The 23,249-nt window shown below is 44.5% G+C and overlaps 1 protein-coding gene across 1 annotated transcript in view; it reads right to left on the reverse strand.

Annotated features, from left to right (window-relative positions):
• SYNDIG1 (synapse differentiation inducing 1) overlaps positions 1–23,249 on the reverse strand; it is a 62,894-nt gene that overhangs the window by 26,033 nt on the left and 13,612 nt on the right. Inside the window, exon 2 of the mRNA XM_061990825.1 lies at positions 22,897–23,034. Coding sequence (XP_061846809.1) covers positions 22,897–23,034 — 138 coding nt within the window. The remainder of the gene's footprint in view (positions 1–22,896; positions 23,035–23,249) is intronic.

A 23,249-nucleotide genomic window follows, 5' to 3' on the forward strand; every position in this document is an offset into this window, starting at 1 on the left:
TACAGACAGATGAGGTGCATAACGTTAGGAAGCAAGATGGACCGATGCTCATAGCAAAGCATAAAAGCTGAAATGCATTTCATGAGACTATATGGCACGAGGTCCTGTTAGCACTTAGAAAAGAACTATGTATTTAAAAGGGGATGCAATAACTATAGAAAATTGGACATGGGCATTGCTGAAATTATTGAAATACAAGCAAACAAGGGTATGAAGACATGTGTAAACCCAAAAGAGGTAGGTGGCAGTAGTGACCCTTATGGCCCAGGGTCCCTGCCACTGACATCCCTGTCCCTCTTGCACTAGGTACTCTTCACAAGAGAGGAGTGCCTCCCTCCATGGAACATTTCCTATCAACAGCCATCAGTTTAATTTTGCTTTAAGAAAGCCAGGAAGGTGTTTGCACCTGAACTTCCAAGGGCAGAAGCCATTTCATGTTTGGAAGAAATCCCTGGGGATCTGATGCAAAGCTTGTTTTCTTCAGAGATTCAAATGGAGGAGACCACTAACACACCCAGCATTGCCTAATGGAAGGTGAAATGTGAATCAGGTTTAGTGGGGCAATTACAGAAACAGAATTTTCAAGCAGTGTGCACTGAAATGTGCCACTCCTGACCTTGAATAAAACATCCATCTTCACATCCTGCATCGGTGCAAAGTCTATGTGCTTATAAGGTGGTTTGAGTTAAACAGGCAAAACTGCTCCTATAAGGAAAGAAGCCAGCTTCTCAGTGTTACCATCCTAAAGCTGGGTGGCAAAACATCATTTTCCACATATTGGAGGATGAGGATGGACTCGGAAAAAACATTTGCACAATGGTTTATAGAAACATACTGAACAGCCAAAATACAGCTGCTAATACCTGATATTTAAGTATATGTTGTGGTTAACCCCATCCAGCAGCTAAGTTGAGTAGTTGCAAAATCAGGACTTATGTGTTTTATGAACTGACCATTACCACCATTCTGTGTCTGGCTGAAAGCTAAGCCCATTGACACACAGACTGATCACTGCATAGAAACACCAGTTTTAAAGGCATCACATTTTAAGAAGAGAGCTCATGATTCAAATTATGGTGAGTGGATGGAATTTCAGTCATTTATTTTCTGTCTTTTTTTTTTTTTCCCCAGTTTATACAAAATGTGTTGTGATTTTCAAGGGTAGAAGATATTTTTAACCAGTGCTTGGCTTCAAGTGGTACAATAACTGCATCTCATAGATTATTGAATTCAGGCCAGCTACACACAAGGGTAATATTAGGAATGTTTCTGGGTCTGTATCTTAATTAAGGGTCTCAGCTTTTATACTCACTGCATTACACTGAAATGAATAATGTATCTAAGGGAAGAAGGAACAGGCAATGTCTGTTTCGAACCAAGGAGAGGAATGACAGATGTATCAGCAGTATAAAACCAGTGTCACTGTAAATATTGGGAAATAGCTTTAATAATAGAGTTGGTTAATAACACCTATTGGTTTCTTTCTTGAATAGGATATAGTTATTAAAGTTGCAACTGCTGCTAAAATTTTCCATTATTCTAATTGACTTCTTAATTCCAGGCAAACTCACTTCCTCCTTGTAAAGGGCCAGAGCACAATACATACTTTACACGCTACAAGAGCACAAGTGAGCAAACAAGAAAGCTCTTGGAAGGGTTCCCCGGGGTCTAAGGATACACAATCTGCCAGCTTTCAATGTTTCTGCTATTAAAAATAATGCTAAATTACCTCAGTAATAACATTGTGGGGGTTTTTTGCAGGCTAGGTGCCACAAGATTGCTGAGGAATATAGAGCACACACTGAAAGTGCTCTTGTAAGTGGCTAAGTTGCAATGGAGGAAATAGCTGTCACTTGGCATAGATAAATAGGCCCAACAGCCAGAGATACAGACCCGAGAGGGAATTCATCACAGCCTTTTCTCCGCCAGTAAACTTTCAAAACAGAAGCTCAGATTTGCAGAAGCAAACAGCAGAGGCCTGGTTGGGAATTTTCTGTCAATGTATTTTAGGTCTCTTTGCCTGTATATGGAATTTGACAGAACATGACTCTGTTGAAGATTTTCCTGTGGATGTGTAAAAAAGTGCTGAGAAAATAGTTCCATTCTAATACTCTGCTGTGGTGCTGCTCCGAGGCAGCTGCACTTTGCCTGCTGAATGTCTCCCTCTCCCCCAAGAAGCAGTGACCTCACTGTGACCGTCTTCTCCACCATGATGCACCATGGCCAGGAAGCTCTGGGATGCTCCTGCAAGGAGTCCTGCCAATGCTCAACAACCAGGATAGTAATTCTGTATGGAAACATACAGACTTCTAGATGCAAACTTGGATCGTCTTTTGTTTCACTTTGCCTAGTGCATTCTTCACAAAGCATTTCTCCTTGTTATTAAAACTCTTCTTTGCAGGGAGCTAAAAAGAAAAGCACTCTGCTTTTGGACTAGCCATAAATATATCACCACAGCCTGCTGGCATGAATTGGTAACTATTCTTAGTCATTTACTACAGGTTTACTGAATATTAAGAAACTCACATGAGAAATAGTTTTCCTCCTGTTGGAGGAAACTACATTTTATTTTCAGGGCATAAGGGGTTAATATAACAAAGCACCAAATAAGTCAATGTTACTCCAAAAATAGAGAGTTTTGAACTCAGCAACTCTGCAAAAGCTCACCAACTAGGAAAAACACCAAAATAGCTACCAAAATAGTGCATTATATCCTGTTTCCATATGACATCAGATCAAGCAAATCCAAGCAAGTTACAAATGTGACAGAGCTCTCTTGTCAGCTCAGTGACATTACCTTCACCAATCAAAGGACACAAAACCTGCAGCAAGAAGTGAGACACAGTGTCATGCAAAGATGAACACTATACCTGAAAGCAAGGGAACTGAATGAAGGCTGACTGTGTAAGTGGCACACAGCAGCTCACAGATAACAATTCAGAAGGAATCAGCCCAGAGTCTTCATCTGTCCCATCACTCAGAGTATAGAACTAAAGCTGAAAACTAAACCCTAGAGTCTTAACTGCACGTTTTTATGGCAAATGGAGAACTGTCACCTCATAAGGCAGAGTGTCCAAACAGCAAATTGATTTTTAATCATCAGATTCACTTCTTCCCCATCTCTTCATCTTCATCGACAGTTCAGACCTGGAATTTCACCCTATGGCAATTTTTTGAAGCCTGGAAAGATCTCCTAGGATGGATTTTTTTTTCCCCTCCAGTTGGTGGAAAAATTAACAGTGGGAGGAAAAAGGCAACAGGTCTTTACTGCAAACTCTACCCTGGTACTTCAAGAAACAAGGTATCTTTTAGTCCCACCTTCCTGCCTGTGTGTCTTAAAAGAGTGCTGGCTTTACGCTCTCTAACAAAGCTGAGTGGCAATCTTGACAGAAGGGCAAGTAGTCACCCACTCCAAGATTGGGAAATAAGCTGGTTCAGAAAACGTTGCAAACACACCAGTTATCAAGTAGCCAGTAAACAAATTCAAGCCTGAGATTGATTGCTGCTGTGTGAAATGGAACATTACTAGGCTTTCCACTCCCCCCCCACCACCACTGCAATTAGTTACAGAGCAGAGGGCAAAGGCGTATTAATAAACTAGTTCCAGTGTATATCAAACTGGCACAAGAGAGGGTTTTAGCAAAAACAGTTATGGGAAGCTTAAGCTCTACCTATAAAAGCTGAAAAGCCATTCTTCACTGTTCATTTAAACTGTTCTTCATTCTCTGCCCAGGTAAAGTGATACTGCACTTCCCTCTCTTTATCTCTCTAGAAAGCTGAAGGCAGACTTGCCTCGCTGCAAACTAGGACAGAAGGGTTTTTACCTGTCCTGGAGTGGATGTGGAGAAGAGTTTATCCCCTCCTCATTTGCACCTGCCTTTCACACACTTGGAGAACACTCCTGCATTTCTCCCTGTTTAACTCTACTCCAGACTTTTTCTCTGCTCTGCTCTACAGCAGTGAGGACTCTTAGCTGGCACTGGTAACACTGTCACACACTGAAAACATAGGCAACAGGGAGAAGGAAGGGCTGGCACAGGCAGAGATAATAATATGTATTATGCTGAATTTTATGTCAGGACCAGAAGGCTCTTTATTACATGATTTTCTTCTTTACAGCTCCCAACGGAGCAGCAAATGCGTATATTAGACTGTAAACCTCTACAATGCAATCTATGTAAATCACAAATATAAAGCCATGTAATATTCTCTCACAGTGATCCAACATCAGCATCATCAGCACTGTCAAAGCCAAGGGGGATCCATTATTGCTTTCTCTGGCATGTCTTCACTAGTAGAGATAACAGAAAGGACTTCTTTCCTGCTTGGGTTGCACAATCCAACCCATGAAAGCTGACCTACAGGACTGTGTAAACAAAGCCCTACAAGGCATCCCAAAAAGTCCCTCTGTTGTCTTCTGCTGGAGGTACCTGGGAGCTGGAGGCTGAGCTCAGCCTTGGAGAGTGGGAACCCCGCACGCTTGCATAATGGCTACCTAGTGGTTACTGCTTGGAAATTTCCTTGCAGTCAGGACAAACTAGAAGTGATTCAGTGAAAGGGATTTTCTGAGGATGAGGCATAGTTAGTGGAAGGGACCTGGGGTATCTTTAGGCAGAGTCATTCCTAATATAAAGAGACTTCCTTGAGAAATTTTAGATGAACAAAGGAAGCACCAAGACAATTCTTACCTTGGTCTTGAGGGAGAAGAAGGCATGACAAAATGGGTTTATCAATCACAGGAGATTTGCCTTTATTGCTAGCTGGGGCTTTTGCACCAGAAATGAGTTCTCTGCACCTAATCTGTACACAAACTGCCCGATGCTGCTGTGTCAACACCACCATGGAGTAGCAGCTGGTGGAGTCTGCCACTGCACCATTGGCTTCCCCTCTGAGGTGATAGGTCATTGTAAACCAGTCTTGAGTTTTGGGGGACTTGCCCATTATCCTACCTAGAGCTTGAAAGCAGTTGTGGAAGAGGCAAAACAGAAGTACATAACATGCAATAGCACGGGAATGCCTGCAAACCATGACACAGGTGGCATTTTTCTAGTGTTGGGGATGTGTGTGTCTCTTGCAGCACCTGCAGGGAAACTGCCCATAGACAACTCTCATTTCACGCTCGCCTCTGAGGAAGCAGATTTCACTTGCTATGAAAAATACTGTTTGAAGACATTTCACTAGAAGAAAACTGTCTTTTGAACCAATCCTGAGCCCTGGCTGCTGAAATGATCAGTGGCACATAATTTCATCTTAAGAGGCATTTGCCTCCTGAGGGCCATGTTAATGGAGTCTGACTGGGTGTTGGTTATCCTTCGCTGCTAGGTATACAGATATCATTTTACACAGGCAGGCAGGCTGCATGTTAATGATCGATCCTTCCTTGCAGGGGCTCAGAGGCAGCGAGCTCTCATGGAGATCCCTGCCACAGACAGCTAATCAGAGAAGTCAGGGCATCCCCGTGGAGGAGGCTCAGTGGGAGGGTGGCTGCCCCAGTCACTCCTGCTACAAAGGGGAAGGCTATGTCCTCAGAAGCCCACATCCACAGGCTGCTGAGGCCCCAGAAAAAGTGATCCTGGGAGCTGAGGAGTGAACTCATCGAGCATACTGAGAGCAGAAGAGATGCACATCATCAGAGATGTATCAGGTCTTCACATGTTGTCACACAACATGTAGCCAGAAAATAAGTGAGTTGAAAAGGTAACTATCCAAATGGATGTGCTGGCATTTGCTAATGCAAAGCTGTTTTGCCAGCTCCTGCAGAAATGCTCTCAGGATACCAACCAGAGGACCTAAGCTTGCAGCCAGGAGTGCCAGCAGAGAGGTCAGAACATCAGTAATGGATGAGTAAGGAGGAGAGGCAGTGAGTATGACTGTCTTGTGTGTGATTTCAGCATATAACTTGGAGGCACCTGCTAGATAAATACATCACTGGCCTGTACCGCACTTAGGAGCCCCAGATGTGAGTTGGTGTGCCACAACTCAGTAGCCCTGAAGGATAGTCCCTGCCCCACAGATTGGCAATGATTTGACACGTGTCCCTCAGCCTTGTGTACAGCCACAGCTGTATCCTTGACTGTTCAGCCTGAGGTGTTTCCAGTCACAGATGTTCCCCATCAGGGATGCTCTTGGGCTTTATTGTTGCCAGTGAGTTCAACCAGGGGGTTCATGAAAAATCAGTAACTCTGTAAAGTAATCCACTAAATCTAAAAGGAGGTCGCCAAAAGTGACACATGACAAAGCAGTTGTGGGAAGTGATGTAAGCAAGAAGAAATGGGAGGTGTGGGTAGGAGTGGAAACAAACTCTTTCCCTGTGGAAAGACTCTCTCATCTCAGAAAAGGGAGATCAATTTTAGCCTTACTTGACACCACTTGGCATTGACTTTACTGGCACTGACTTCATGGTTTCTGGTCTCAGACCCAGGGTGATACACACAAAAAGACTAAAGAATATCTTAGTACTCTTCAGTCTTTAAGAGAACATTATGTCTGTTTCTAACATGGTTTTCTTGTTTACCATTCTAAATAAAAACCCAGTGGTGGCAGACAGATGGGCAAGATGAACTTAAAGGTCTTTGCCATGCCTAATATCTATGATTTTATGAGTCATTTCAGTCAGAAAAAGAGGAGATGAAATGTTTGAATGGAGCTAAAAAGACATGACATCATGGTTCTGTTTCCTTTCTTTGGAATTAGCAATAAACTGAATTATGCTCGGCCACTTACCATTAACAAAAAATATTTAACTTGCTTTCTCCAAAATACGTTTCCCCTCTCTCCTAAATCAATTCACCAGAGAAAAGCAAGAGGCTTTCTCTTGCATACATAAAGCAGAACAATTTGGTCTTTGAACAAGTAATAGAATTTTAGGCATCACAAACAACTCAGCAATGTCTTGGCCATATCTACATCCAGATAGCAACTAAAATACCTAACTGCAGCCTTTAGCAGCACTTTTTGTTCTAGCTGCTTAGTTGCACATCCAGCCCTGCCGGACTGACCACAATGCCCTGGGTGAGATCCTCTTGGCATTGCTGTTTGTGCCTTTCAGAGTATGGCTCTCACTAGCTTGTTTCATTTTAAGGTGAAAAGTCAGGGTTTTCCTCAGTTGACTTGATGGCACAGTGAGACTCACAGTGACACAGAATTTCACATGAAGTGGTATTCACCCAGAAAGAGGCCTGAGCTGGTTCAAGGACTCCATGTCATTCATAAGCAATGACATGGACATCACTCCCAGCACATACCTCTTCTTTCTCCACTGCCTCAGAGCACAGGAGCCCTTCCTCCAAACACAGTCCGCTCTCTCCTGACACCTGCTAACCTCAGCCCTGCTCCAGGTCTTAGCTGCAGAAAAGGAGGATCACAACCTGCCAAGGGTGATGGAAGGAGGAGCGTTGCCCATCCTTTGCTTCTCCCACGCTCTGACACTGTTTGAAGCACTGCCTGGTTACAAGAAGGGGTTTGAACAGCAACCAGCTATGAGCTGCAGTTTCATCTGTAAATGCCTGCTGTAACGGTACAAGGATATTGGAGTATTATTCACCTCCCCTTTAAAGAACACCTCTCCTCTTCTGATGGCTAAGTGACCCTCGAGACCCTACATGAGGAGAGAGAAGATGGGGCCTCCCAATGCAAACACAGGTTGCATTAGTTGACTTGCCCCTTTTATAGTGATTAAAATGCTGGCAATGAGGAAAGAACTTCCCAGTTCATGTCAAGGTTGCTGCTTTGATTTTTCCTCTCTGCTTGTCTCTCAAAACAGACTCCATAGTTCTGCCATGCACGTGGCGCAAAGTATAAACAAAAACAGTTACTATATATAACATGGTACTTGCTTATGTAGCTGCAGGACTGTATAACCAACCTTCTCCATATCGACAGAGCTTCCTAATCAAAATGGACAGAAATCTTTTCCCCACACTTGGACAGATTTTCCTTTCTCTCCTTAGAGAAGTCTCCCTTTTTCCTTGCTGCTTTGCAGCACTCACACCAATGCCCTCCATACTAGTTACTGCATAGCCTGATCCCATCTCCTCCAGGTCTTCTACCACAAACTCTCTCAACTCAACCTAAAAGAGTGATTTGTTTCAAGGTGTTCACAAGCACAGGCTGAAAGCAAGAAGCAGCCACCAAACCCTGCACAATATCATCTTAATCTACCCCTGTGACCAAGCATGAGGATATGTCAAAATGGCAATATTGCAAGCTGGTCTCCTGTTTAAAGGAGTAGATGGCCATTTGCTTCTGCTGCTGAATAACTCTTTTGAACTATTTGTGGCCAAGTAAGTTTCAGGTTTTATGACATAACGTCATCTTGTAAAAGTCCAGACATTCCAACTCACCTTATCTGTACTCCCTACACACAGGAATGCCTTCCCAAACCAGTGATTCATGTCTCCAGGAGACCTCATACTGCAAATGCCAGTTCTCCACTCTCTACAAAGGCAGAAGGGTGGGTACCTGTTGTCAGGGCTTTTGAGTGCAGTAATGGGCTCTGCATTGGGTGCAGTGGGGCTGCTCCCTAGGATGATGGGGACATTAGCCTGCCTTACTGTCTCTCCAGGCTCCCTGTTCCCCTTCATTTTGGGACGCCCCTGATTCTGCTGCTCCCTGATGTCTCTGAGCAAGGGAGATCACTGAGAAACTATTTTCAAGGGATGAATAGAAATTTGTGGGGGAAAAAAGGTACCGTATAGCATGCCAAAAATTTACCCTCAGATTTACCTGTGCTTGTGGCATCAACTTAAGGTGATTCTCAGTATTGACAATAATATGATTACTTGCTCTATGTGGTCACCCTAAAAAAGAACTCTGGGATCCCTAATCTGGATGCTGGAGAAATATCTAAATTGGACAACATTTCCACTACTCTTCAGCAAAACAAATACCAGGCAGAGTATCTAGTCATCACTACTTGTAGTAGCACCGCTGCCTTCAGTCTCACAATTCCCTCCTTATTAATGACACTGTCCCACAGTGCAACAGCAGTTGTCCCCAGCAACCCATGCAGTGGTACACAGACACATCCCAGCAGGAACAAGGAAAGCACACTGACTGCTATCAAAAACATCCCCAGACCAGACACCTAAGAGGATAAGGAGCTGACTTGTTTGGTAGAGCTTACAAATGGTGGCATTCCTCTGTTTTACCCATGACCCTCAATGTAGCAATTACTAGGAAAAAAACAATCTTGTTTGCTTTGCCAACAGATGCAGGCATATAGAGCAAAGAGTCCAGGTTTCTGAGGTACAGGCTGGCAGATTAAAAGAGAAGCTGAACATACTGGAAGGGTGATTTAGTGCCGACTATACTGTCACCACCCTGTGCTTGTACTGGAGACAGCAGATGATGCACATGCTGCCAAAGAGATTTCACAGAGGTCGTGATTTTCCCTTGCATAGAGCTATGACAGCAATCTCTCAGCTTAATTAGCAATTGCTGAAATATATCACACTTGGTAGGAGGTAAATTATTTTGGCCTTATGAAATAATTTTCAAATATGCTGTTTCCTTTGTGGTCGCAAAAACATTAGAGTGAGAGAGCTGTTGGAGAGGGGGAGGGGGTTTTTGGGGTGATAACAACAAGGTTCTGTAACAAAACAGCAAATGCAGGGAAACAGGAATATCTGCTCCAGGTTTCACTGTGACATTGCACACTGTAAGATTGTTCAGGTCTGTCTGACTTCCCAAAATGAGTGGAAGTAACTATTTCCCCCAATCACGTTATGGCAAACAGCAAGTCAACATAATCTTCACACATAACCTATTTCGAAAGCAAACTTCCCTGGCTCCAACAGGAGCTGCGTCTGATCTGCAGTGCTGAGAGAAGCTTGGATTCCCACTGCTTGACCCTTTTTCTCCTAAAGACACCTTTCATTTATAGGCTTGATGCCAAACTGTGGCATCTTTTACGTCTAAAGCTAGAAACCTCAGAAATGACTGATGGATATCCCCGTGTAAGGGCTGTGGGGTAAGGACACCAAATTAAGAGGCAGAAATGCAACAATGTGAGCTCCTTCATATATTTATATGTGTATTTCTTTTATTTGAGGGCTACCAAGATGAGAGGATTGAAACATCTCTCTGATGAGGAAAAGCTGTGAGACCTGGGGTTGTTCAGCCTGGAAAGGAGAAGACTAAGAAAGAACCTGATCAATGTTAATACCTAAAGGTGAGTATTGAGAGGACAGGGCCAGACTTTGTTCTGCAATGCTCAGTGACAGGGCAGGGGGTAACAGGCACAAGATGGAACACAAAAAGTTCCACATGGAGAGAAACTTCTTTGGTGTTGAGGTGAGGGAGCCCTGGCACAGGCTGCCCAGGGAGGGTGTGGAGGCTCCTTCTCTGGAGGTTTACAAACCCACCTGGACACCGTCCTTTGTGACCTGATGGAGGGGAAGCTGCTTTAGCAGGAGGTTGGACTGGATGATCTCTAGAGGTCCCTTCCCAACCCCTGCCATTCTGTGATTCTATGATCTCTTTTAAAGCTTAGTAAGAAACATGGATCTTGCAGGTTGAGAGCAGAGATAACGTGAAATTGGCGGAATGGTCTTGTAGTGGAGGCTTCAACCCAGGCTTCCAACTCTGTAAGTCTGTAAATGAAGTAAGGAGCCAGGCAGCAAGGTCAGAAATGGGACCATGAAGAAACAGATGGAAGCCCAAACTAAGGACAGCCCTCAGTGGGAACAGCACATATGTCACAGTTCCTCGTAAGCCTGCCTGCATGGGCAAGCCCGGCCTGTATAGCTTGGCTTCCTTCCTGCTGTTCACCCCTTTGTCCTTTTTAGAACTATGGAATTATCTCAGCCTTTTGGTTGTTGAACTCCCACAGAAGACCCAATTGAATGCCCGAATTACCTAAGCTGTGCAGAAATGTTTCTGAATGCCTACTAAACACCACACAACTGACTGACTCTTTCCTCCCTCTTTTCTAGGAGGTCTTCTCTGATGTGCCAGGTGACCAGAAAGAACAAAAATCTCTCATTCTCTATAGGCTTGCTCTTCACATTTTGCCTATGAGGTGGCTAATGAATACAAGGTTGCTTTTTCAATGCTGATGAATAACTCAGCAACTTGAATCCTGCTGGCTTTCAGTGGGATTCCTGTTTGTCTGCTTCTCCAGGGTATAAATATAAGCAGAAAGGTCCCTGGCATCAAATGACAGGCACTGGTCTCAGCACAGCATGCCCTGCCATGCCTGCTCCTCACGGGGCTGGCTCAACTCCACAGAGCTGGTGTTCTCATTTCCCTTGAGAAAAACATCTTCCTGTGCGCAACACATCATGAAAGGCAGACTTCTTTCCCCTCTGACATAGCCACGCTCCAGTGGCCCCATTTCAGCTCTTCCAGCACTGTAATTTCCATGGCTCTCACCCATCATCCCGGTAGCATTCAGGACACAAGAGGAAACTAAGTTCAACCTACAGATGGGCAGTGGTCTAACTGCACCCTGCAGGACACTGTTTTCTCTTTCAAGCTAATTGTAGCAGAGCATGCCAGTATATTTGTGCTTCCTGCAGGAGAGATTACTCCTTTCTACACATTCTCTTTTATCTGGGAAGATCTTTTCTGGCATAAAGGACACTGATGCTATCCCTTTCAAGGATGGACCGCCTGAAGTATACGGCTTTAATTAAAACGGTATAACTTCTGTTTGCAATTAATCCCTAACGGGTTTTGGAGATTGGATTGTTCATTTATCCTGGGCCAGAGTAAATGGAAAATTTCCAATTCAAGGAGTACTGGACCCAAGGGACAGAGAGAGCAACACCAAAGCATTCAGAGCCTGACTGTGAGGACAGCAAAGCAGGGAAGGTAAGGCTGTACAATGGCCAGTGTGTCTTAGTGAACAGCTGTTCCTCAAGCTTGCCTTGAGTTTTGCTTAAATGACACTTCATTCTTCTTTGCTTTCAATATTTCTGCCCAGTAACTTTAAGAAATATATGGAGAACATAAACATCCACTTGCAGTTCATGAGCAAAAAAACAGGCAAATGATGTTTATCAGTTCCCCGGGCTGAATTAAACGCCCTGAAATACTTTCAGATTTCTTGCTATTAATAAAGAAATGAAGGGGAACTAATGTTGCTCATTCCTTTTTCAGCCAGATTGCACACATGTGCTGGAAACCTCTGTGATCATCAGTTTTCTAATCAGTAGACATGTAAAGAGGGTATTATGGTTTTGTTGTTATTATACAATACAGAAGTTATTAGAAATGGGGGAGGGAGTCATAGAAGACACAGTAAGAATCAGAATATCTGAAGGCTTGAAATGAGGTTGACAGGGGGTGAGGGGGAAAACACTGAAGCATTGAGAACAAAGTAAGATACAGTAAGAATAAGAGCTACTGTCCATGTGATTTAAATATTAATTCTCATTGTGGGGATACTGAAAGTCCTGGGGAAGAAGAAATTTGTGTTCACAACTATTTAGGAACAGCCACTGAATGTCACAGGACAAGGTGGTCTTCAAGACATTTTACAGAGAAAAGCACTCAACCTGAAAACACCTGGAAACATATTAGGTGATGCTCAGCATGAGTCCAGCTTCAACTGAGCCAACCTGTCACACTGTGATTCCAGCTGAAACTGGGTGGATGCACTGAAGCTTCAGCAAAGACAATTTGGATAGTCTTTGGACCAATGCTGTGGCAAGGTCCTATACGGTCACTGAAGTTATTGCTTTACAATAGCTTCTGTGTAAGTGCAAGCTGCTAATTAATTCTCTAATTAGTTGTAGTCTGTAGAAACCTGCTTAGAATGCCATCTGTATGACAAGGTCAAGGAATGAGGACACATTCAGCACAATTACTGAGTATGGTGTCTTGAATGAAATCCAGAAATCCCAGACTGGGACACTTAGTATTTAAATTAGTTCAAAGGCCCACATGTCTCTGGACAATAAATCCCATTTCCTGTGTTATCTCACCTGGGAGGATCTCGAAGTTGCTCTGTCTGCCATTGTCCGCCTAAGGACCATCTTCAGCTTTTGTAGCATGTCCTTGCCATAGTGAAGTAAAGCACTGGGAGCAGCTACAATACTCTGAACTGTGGACTGGGAATTCTCCACCATTGTGAAGGGGAATATGGTTCCTTCTAGAGATCCTCCATCTTTTGACTGAGAAACAAAAATTCCACAGAGAAGGCTTCCTGAACACACCTGGGAAGAAAATATTTGGTCTTTCCTGCTCCCATCATCATATTTCTACCCCTCTTGTTAGAGACAGTAGCCATAAGGAGAGGTCCCCCACAGTAATCCATTTCATGATGCTGGGACAAACACTATCATCCACCGGTCATCTTTGGGACTGGGGGCTTGGAAATTCTGGGTAACAGCTAGTTTGAGTAGCATCATTTCCCCTGGACTTCATAGTGGCAAAGCATTCACTCAAGGAAGGCAGGATGAGGAATGGGGTCAAGAAGAGATTGCCAATTCCATCTCTCCTGCCTGATGCTGTCACTCCCCTCTTCTTTCGTCCCTAGCCTTGCCCATCCTCTTGGAGGAAGATGAGTCCCTCTGTGAACATGCATGGACTTGCATTCATCCAAGCAACCCTGCCTCTTTCACACTTTTTCAAATAATAACACAAAAAATGCCAAGATGTGAAAATGTAATTCATAACCTGTTGCTCATCAAGCCTCAAGTGTATTTTAATACTAAACTGGCACAGGGGAGTGGAGGACAAAGATTTTCACAAGAAAAAACTGGTGGTTCCCCCCTCCCTCATAAAACACTGTATTGGTTTTATTACCAACAGTACATCAAGTGTCTTGATAGGTGCATTTTAATGCCCTGCCTACCTCTGTGGACACAGCTGGAGGCAAAGCATCCAGGAAATGCAGCAAATGCTATTGTTTAGGATTAGGAAACAATGTTTGGGAAGAATGCAATAAATAACCTTAGATAATTAACTAATTTTTCACTTCTTAGAGAAAGATTTCAACCATTTTAGGCAAAATGAAACAAGGGCTGGAAACAGGGTACCAAGAGACTTTTAAGAGGTAGGGTCATGATTGTTACAGATTGAGGCCAGAGCTATTGGAGGAGAAGAGTATTTGTATGCCTGGATGTCACGGGCAGCCTTAATTTCTAGCGGCTGCCTCAGGGAAGCTGTTCCTGCTGGGCTTAATATTTTGTCCAGAGTCACGGGGAAAAAAAAGTACAAGTCTCCATCTACTTTAATGGGAGTTCTAGTGGGCAGCAAATAAACATGGGCCAGCAGTGTGTCCTCATGGCCAAGAAGGCCAATGGCATCCTGGGATGCATCGAGAAGTGTGTGGCCAGCAGGGAAGTTCTCCTCCCCCTCTACTCTTTCCTGGTGAGGCCGAATCTGGAGTACTGTGCCCAGTTCAAGAGAAACAGAGAACTTCTGGAGAGAGTCCAGTGAAGGGCTACAAAGATGAACAGGGGATTGGAATATCTTTCTTATGATGAAAGGCTGTGGGACCAGGGCTGTTGAGCTTGGAGAAGACTGTGGGGGGATCTCATTAACTCAAGTATTTAAAAGGTGTTTGTCAAGAGGACAGGGTGACACTTTTTTCTGTAGTGCCCAGTGACAGGACAAGGGGTAATGCAAAGAAGCTGGAACACAAAAAGTTCCAGTTAAACATAAGGAAAAGCTGCTTTGGTGTTGTGGTGAGGGAGCCCTGGCACAGGCTGCCCAGGGAGGGTGTGGAGGCTCCTTCTCTAGAGGCTTCCAAACCCATCTGGACACATTCCTTTGTGACATGATGGAGGGGAATCTGCTTTAGCAGGAGGTTGGACTAGATGATCTCTAGAGGCCCCTTGCACCACCTACCATTCTGTGATTCTATGAAGGAGGTGCAAAATCACGTGCTCTGTTTTTGCCCTTGTTACTCTTCTGGAACGTGATCTGTCCTGGACACTCTACTATTGCAGATGTGAAAAATCAAGTATTTACCTGGGACATGTGAGGATTACTAACAAAAGCTCCTCCATGTCCCTGCTAATAAAATGACTCCTTGCTGCTTAATATAAAAAATACACCACAAAAAAATACCACCTAAGACTACAGAGTTGTTTAAATTTAGTGAGGCTCACCTCAATGTCAGGGGGTGTGAACTCCCTGGTGAATTGCTGTGGAAGATTTATTACCTTGCTCTTCAGATGCCTACACCAGGCAGGCCTCTGAATGATTCTGTAAACACTACAGACACACCAAGCTTAGTGGCAAGCATGCAAGTAACCCACTGAAGGTACATTATTCTGCACTGAAACAATCCTTGCTGTCTCATAAGCCTATGAAACAATGAGCCAATAGCTGAGCAACAAACAGTAACAGCAGGATAGAAAGAGGATGCCAGGAGGGAATAACGTTTTCTTCCATTGGAGCATGGCTATATTGATACATCTCTGGGCTCTAGCTTGCTCAGCATAATGTGTGAGGCATAAATCTCTGGCATAGAACTATTCATGAACAAAGTCTGCCATTGTGCAGGATGTTCTTAGCAATAAAAAAGACCCCACATCCCCTCAAACATTTTGAGTTGATCTCTCTTCTGTCCCCAAACTGCCTTGTAATTAAACACTTGCATAATGAATTAAAGTCTCCAGGGAATGCTATTTGCCAACTACCTTTCCAATTATTTAAAATTAGCTTAAGGGCTAAAGCAATCAAGTAATTCATTAATCTAATCCCTTTTTGTATCTGTAGTTCGTGACTTGAGATGTGACCACAAGATCAAAAGGACAAAGAGGAATGAAGAGGAAATTACACAAGACACTTATAAAGTTCCTTGGCCAATGACTTCACTCACTGCATACTGAAATCAGCAGCTGCTCACACACAACACACTCTAAATGTCCATTTTCTTGTGTGCACAACATCTCTCTTCCCAGGAGACATCTACCCTGAAGGTAAAAATCAGAATGACCAAAGTCTACCCACACTCAAATCACTGGCTGGGAGCCAGGTCCCACCTGCAGAGCAGGTGCTGGTAGTTTATAAACCTCAGTTCAAAGTGGCTATCACAGCCTGAGGAAATCCCTGGGGAATGAAAGGGATCCTCTGCCACTCTGTCCAGTACTAGGCTTTCCTTCTCCTCTGAAAGGAGCAGAAGTTGAAAACTTTGAATGTACTCATCCATATGAAAAGCTTTTTGTAAAGCCAAGGATGGTCACCCACATGCCCCTGATCAGGAGCCAGGGACATCCAATTCAGAGCTGCTGTTCCAAGAACAAGAGACACAGCACGCTCACACACAGACATATGTTCCTGGCAGGTAGTTTCTACCACAGTTGAGAACAGCAGCCATGTTATTTTATGCTGGCATAGCCTGTGCTGTTCAGCATACGCATACCATCCTCTGCCCAGCAAACGTGCCATCTGCCTGATGGGAGCAAGGGGAGGCATGTGGACTGGCAGCCAGCAGTGACCTTCTGCACACCAGCCCTTGTGAACACAGCCTTGTTCCTACCCTCGTCACGCACGTGCTCTGCAAGCCCCATGGGCTCTGCTGGCCGGGGGCATTACCCTCTGAGCATTTATCTTTCACTCCGAGCCTGCACAGAGACACTTGGTGTCAAGGAAGAGCTCCAGCCTCAAAGCTGTTCTGGTTAGGACAGAGGTTACCATACCAATCTATTTAGTGCCCTGAGCTGCAATCACCTGCCTCATGAACAAGCCCACGTGAGCCACAGTGGTAGAGAAAGCCCCTTGCAGTATTCGTGCAAACTTACATTTAATCCTTCTTAACAGAGGAAATCACTAACATGCCTTTCCTCCAGCAAGACCTACCTGGAGGAGTAAGCTGGCCCTACCCAAGCTATTGCATTCCATGCCATGCTCCTAAATTAGCTGGTCACCACAGCCTCTCTCCCATTCAGCTTCCCTATCCAACACAACGTATTTTCCTTGATGCCTTTTATTCCCCCTCAGAAAGGCTGAGGGAAAGGCACTCTCACTACTGGGTTCCTGAGTCCAGGCACTGAAGGGACCCACATTGCAGAGACGTGTGTGGAGAGAGAGGGAGATTCTCACCAGTGGATCTCCATCCTGCTAAGACAGAGGGAGAAGCAAGATGAGATTGCTGGTGCTGTCTGCATTTGTTGAGTGCTCTGAGTCTCTCTGTGACGTGTGTGGCCAGCCATGTGTGTATTAACATGGTGTACAGGGTGTACGTGTGTATTCCGTGTGTGTCTGCTGGGCGTGCACCTTCAGCCTTGCTGCTGCTTGAACCTGTGGCCATGGAGTGGCAGCAGCTTTGTCCCTCTTGGGCTGATGGATCTGGCATGACAGATTTTCCTCTGACAGACTCCGCCTCTGTCCCTAATGAAGATGCTTGGTCAGCAGTTCATTTGGCTCATATCTGTTGCTCATGGACCACCTCGCGCTGCTCAGCCCAGGGAGACCAGTGTGCACAGCACTGCTCCCTCCCCCGGGGCAGACCCACATCCAGGTTACTATCAGCTACATCTACAGGCCCACTAAGGGCAGGATGCCTGGTTCACATGCAGGCAGTCCCTGCCCCAGTCCCCAGATTGGACAAGGTAGACAGGGGGGTAAAAGCCATCAGCTAAAAGTGATACTCCTCAGACCAAGGCTCAAGCATAGATGTATGTCAAAGCACCAGATACATATGTCTGAAGAGCCAAATGCAAGCACAAGACAGCTGTCTTGTGGCAGCTAAAGTTATGGTGTCATCCAATGATCCCGAAGTGCTTATCCTTGCAAGTACTGTTTTAACAGGCGTGCACACATATGCACTCATACAGAGAGACAGCTTGCAAGTGGAGCTCTATGAGCAGTTTGCAAGCAATGTTCACCCCAAATTTCCTCATATGAAACCTTGTTTTCAGTGGTTTCTACTTCTTGCCAAACTTCAAGCCTGAAAAATAACATGCCAGTCTTCCACAGCTATTCCTGTGTTATGCATGTGGCTGGAAGAACTCAGTTCTTTCAGAAGGGGGTTGCTTAGCACACAGAGCATATAGCTCATCCCAGCAGGAAGCTAAGCCCTGTGACATGAGGTCTGAGAGCCACAGGCACCTTGGCAATGATTGGTGGACCTGACCGTCCCTGGCTTAGTCCCCTCCTCAGTAAGACAGTTGACAAAGACAGATCTTCCACACAGAAGTGAGTGGAGAGGGAGTGATTCTGACCAGATGGAGAGCTGGCATGTCAAGAAATAAGAAATATTAACTAAACAGAATCTGTAATCAGCAGATGTTAAGATTGAAACAGGCTCAGAGCAACACATAAGTCATGATGTCTGTCATCTACCTTGCAACTGGGACACAGTCTGGTGAGCAGTGAACCTCCCAGGACCAGGGCTGTCATGCAAAGGCATCAACCATACCATCAGCCCTCATCCATCTCAGCAAGACACTGGCACAGAGCTCTACAACTTCTGCCATAAAAGTCCTTAGCAGCTCCATGTGAGAAGGAACTAATTTTGACCTATTTTGACTCATTCCTAACACAAGAGAGTTTAATTATCCTGAGGTTTTATACATAACCTTTCACAGCTCAAAGACTGCAAAAATTGATCTGAAGGGCCATGTGCCAACACTCACATGCATATACAAAGAACTCCGAGATTTGCTTTTCACGTAATCATCACAGACAGTGCAAAGCTTTATGTGACCAACAGCAGAGAATGGAACTTCTTGTGTTCCAGCTTCTTTCCCTTACCCCTTGTTCTGTTACTAGATACAACAGAATAAAGTGATTCCCCAGTGTTGTGATGAATGTGACTGATGCTCATTCAAAGACGTAGAAAAGCTAAGAAATGTACGTACAAAGACACATACAAGCAACATAGTGCAACCAGCAAGGTTGACTCAAAGCCACTCTTTGTTTCCTAGCTACTTCCTTATATGCTGCTTCCGCCCATGTGATCACCCAGGGCTCCATTGATTAACCTGCAGCACCTATTTCTGATAATTGGAAGCAGCTTGCCAGCTGCATTAACTTGTCCCTTCCATCTTTATTCAAACTGAGGAAGTATCTGGCTGGTCTGAGTCATATTCATATCCACACCCCAACCTCCTGACATCCACCATTTATATATTTGTAAACATTAATGGGATTCCCCCCTCAGTCTCCTCCCAACTAAACAGCCTCAGGTCCCGCAGCCTTTCCTCATACGGAAGATGCTCCAGTCCCCTGATCATCTTGGTGGCCCTGCGCTGGACCGTCTCCAGAAGTTCCCTGTCCCTCTTGAGCTGGGAAGCCCAGAACTAGACATTTCTGAATCTACTGTTCCTCCCTGCTGGCTCAACTAAACCTGATGCATCTCTTCATTTCTAGCAGACAGGCAGACCTTGCACAGCTGCCTTATTGGATACAGATGGCCTCCAAGAAACCCCAAGTGAGCAGCACATTGGCAAGAGTGTTGGTGGAAACACAGTGTCCCGCACAGAGCAGAAATAGCCCCTGCAGGAAGCACATTGCTTACAGGAGGCACATTGCTTTTACGAAGCACTGGGAAAACTAAAATCATTCTGTTTGTGAAGAGCACCTCTGGACCCTTAAAGCCTCCAACCTCATGTAATTCTTTTGCACCATGACACAGACATATGCAGCATAAATGTACTGCTGGGTGCTGTAGGAAAAACCCAAAAGCACCCGCCGCTTTGGATTGAGCTGTACTACAAACATGTCTTCTGCAAATCAGGCCTTCATCAGGGGACTGGAACATCTTTCATATGAGGAAAGGCTGTGGGAACTGGGGCTGTTTAGTCTGGAGAAGAGGAGACTGAGGGGAGATCTCATTAACATTTATAAATATCTAAAGGGTGTGTGTCAGGAGGCTGGGACATCCCTTTTCTCTATGGTACCTAGGAACAGGACAAGGGGTAATGGGATGAAGCTGGAACACAAAAAGTTCCACTTAAACATAAGAAAAAACTATTTCCCTGTTCAGGTGAGGGAGCCCTGGCACAGGCTGCCCAGAGGGGTTGTGGAGGCTCCTTCCTTGGAGATCTTCAAGACCCGCCTGGACATGTTCCTATATGACCTGATCTAGGTGAACCTGCTCTGCACAGGGGTTGGACTAGATGATCTCTAAAGGTCCCTTCCAACCCCTACCATTCTATGATTCTATGATCTGTAAATGCACTGCACACCTAAAGGAGACTGGGTGTTTTAAAAAAAGTTTACCACAAAGAACCCATCCACCGACTTTCAAGTTACTATGTGTTACCTTTTTTCCCTAGACTAGGCTCTTTCTGTAGAATTACCCAGACTTTCGAAAACATGAAATTTTCAAGAGCTCAATTACCCAGACTTTCGAAAACATGAAATTTTCAAGAGCTTAAGCAATTGCAAAAAAACAGTTTGAATGCAAGTGCCAAGTGCTGATCTCTAGCTAGAGTTCTGACTTTTGGTAAAGGGCAGGGAATGTTTGACTTTTGCATTCACGAGAGATGTCAAATGTTATTTGGGAGTTGAAGTTATAAGACACATATAAATAGAAATCACATGCTAATAGGACATAATGTTTTACTACTTCACATAAAATATAAATCTGAATGGTTTATACTCCAAAGTATGAGTCGACAGCGTGAGTCAGTATTAGCTTAGCTATAGGTGCAGGATTTCAGCAGTTTAGACCATCTATTTTAGCCAGTTCTCAGCCACAGTTGGTTTTGACCTTAGTTTAGTTTCACTTTTCCACTGGAAAAGGCCAATTTGTTGGATGTGGGGTTTTGCAGATGGACGTCAGGTTTTGCAGAAGAGCCAGTTTCAGTGGAGGCTTGTTGTTTCTCAGGGCTGTGATGGACCTGCTGGAAGGGAAGGCAGGCAGCAAAGGTACCTGTCTGGGAACTTGGGGAGCAGATAGACCAATGTGCCTGTGCTGGATGGGACAAGTAAGGACTTGAACATCTTTCTGAAAGAGATTTATTTGGGAAATGAGCTCTCATCTGACTCAGTTGCTGCAGACACAGAGCTAAGAGGAGGAAAGGAGCAGGAAGAGGTGGTTGTAGTGTTATATTACTCATTTTTAGTGGGGAGAGATGAAAAGATTTCTACTTCCAGAGCAAAATCAAAAAGCAGAAGTCAAAATTCCTCAGAAACACAGTCCTTCCTCCTGGCTGGATTTAGGCACAGCTTGCCTTGGTGCATCCAAGTAGTCAAGTAAAAAAGATCAATTCACTGTCTCTCAATCTAATAAAAGCAAAGCACCTGCCTTTTTTTTTTCACCAAAAGCTCCTAGTTTTAGGTAGCTACCTTCAGCTGCTCTCCATCATCATACTAAACCAAACAACACTCAGGTTTCCATTTTCTAGTACCTAAATCCTTAAGCAGTGTATCATCATCCTTCCCTGCCTTTCTGTGGTCTTTTCCACCTTCCTTATGCTCCTATCAAGGTAGTGGTCTTATGGACTCCTGTTGGCCCCTGGGATCAGTTCGTAGCTAATGTGGATGCCCTGTCCTTTGTACACTGGCTCTCAGCACATTTAGCTTCTCAGCCATACTGCTTTTAAGTACTTAATTATGTTGTTTGCTTTGCCTTTATCGGACTGTGCTGCGCTTTCAATGCTTAGATAAAACTAGCTAGCAATGCCTTAGTCTCCTGAAGGAATGCTACTGCAGGAAATTAATGAAGGCACTATTTTCCCCAGCACAGAGCAAACACACTGCTAATGGTGACAAACTCTCCACCCTTCCTTGGCTGCAGCATTGGTGACAAATCCTGCTAATCCACATGTGTGAAGAGAGGTGGCCATTGAAATTGCTGGCAAATAGCTCTGCCTGAAGGACTAAACTAAATAGGATACTAAAGGATACTAAAGCACAGGCAGATCCCACTCCATGCTTTACTTTTTACTGTCACCATCATCAGGAAAATCGCTTGACCCAAATTTGAGACATCAATAGCACTCAAGCAAGGAAAACTCTTATTCTCTGCTGCTCAGAGGCTTCCAGGTTCAATGGCAGATGCTTCATTTAAAGCAAAAAAAACCAGCAATGCTCTATGTATTTCTTGGGTATTGAAGACTAGGATTCTTCAGATCTGAAGTGCCTGCTCTGGCGTTGACAAATGCCTGGTGCTGGTAAACGCTGAGTGTAGGCAGATTGGAAAGACAGGGGAGAAGGTGAATGATTTTGGTGCTGTGGAGTATAGACTGTAGTCTGCAACAGGCATTGCTAGCACCAGTAGATAGAAATATAAGCAATCGTTTCCTTGCAGTCACTGATGAGACCTGCAGTGTGACTCCTTTTCTGTCACATTACATTATCTGCCATGCTGGGAAACTCAATAATTACTTTGCAGGCACTTATGAAGACATGCTTGTCGAAACAAATGATAGGACATGAGGTGATTGTTAGGCACAGGCTGGAAAGCTCATCTCATGAAACAAACCAAACCACATTCACCTTTGTGGTAAAAAATATTTCCATATTGAAATTGGAAAAGAAGAACAGACTGAACAATTTTTTGGGGTGGGGGAACAGGGTGGGGAAAGAGGGTGGCTGGAAAGCAAACTTGCTTCTGCAGAACAGAAAGCATTTTTCTGTTCCTGGAAGGATATTTCCTGGTTTGCTTTTCCAGATGGTCAGCTTAGGAGCCAACAGATCAGAACTGGAAATCCAAGTGTTTGAGATAACAAGTGTGTTTTCCACTCAAAAGTCGTGTCCACAGAAAAGCCCTAGCTGAACATTGTGTAACCTGACATGGAACCTGACCACTGTCAACTAAACCCCAAAATATTTTCTAGACATCTCCCTCAGCAAAATATCTCACAAGACAACTATCACAGAGACATATCAAGCTTTGGAATACATTACCCTGTTTAACCACCTCTCACTAGCCTGGAGAATGTCTTGCCCACGTTTAGATGTCAGTGAACTTTCGTTGCTGGTATGGGGTGATGACTACTCTGTGGATGCAAAAGACTGAATGAGAAGAAGAGTTTTTAACGTTACCTCATGAGACAGGTAAAAGGCAGCAATTCCCAATGGCCAGAAGCAGCAGAGCATGGAGAACACAGTGAGGCCAAGATGATCTCTTGGTGGCATCATAAGGAAATTGTCTTCACTTTCGGTGTCACTTGAGTAATCGCTCTGGAATAGCAAGGGAGAGAGAAATGTAGAGGTGCTGGTTAATGATATGATTTCTCCTCTGCCATGGGTCAAGTGCCAGCAGCTGGTGGCATCCTTCGGAAGGACTTCAGGATTGGGACTGTGGCCATGGCACATCTCCCTCACTGCTCTGCTGAAAGGCTCGGCAGGGCACTAACCCTCTGTTTTAGCAGGACTCCAAGGAGAGGCTGAGCAAC

Source organism: Colius striatus, chromosome 2, assembly GCF_028858725.1.
Source record: "Colius striatus isolate bColStr4 chromosome 2, bColStr4.1.hap1, whole genome shotgun sequence".
Lineage (NCBI taxonomy): Eukaryota > Metazoa > Chordata > Aves > Coliiformes > Coliidae > Colius > Colius striatus.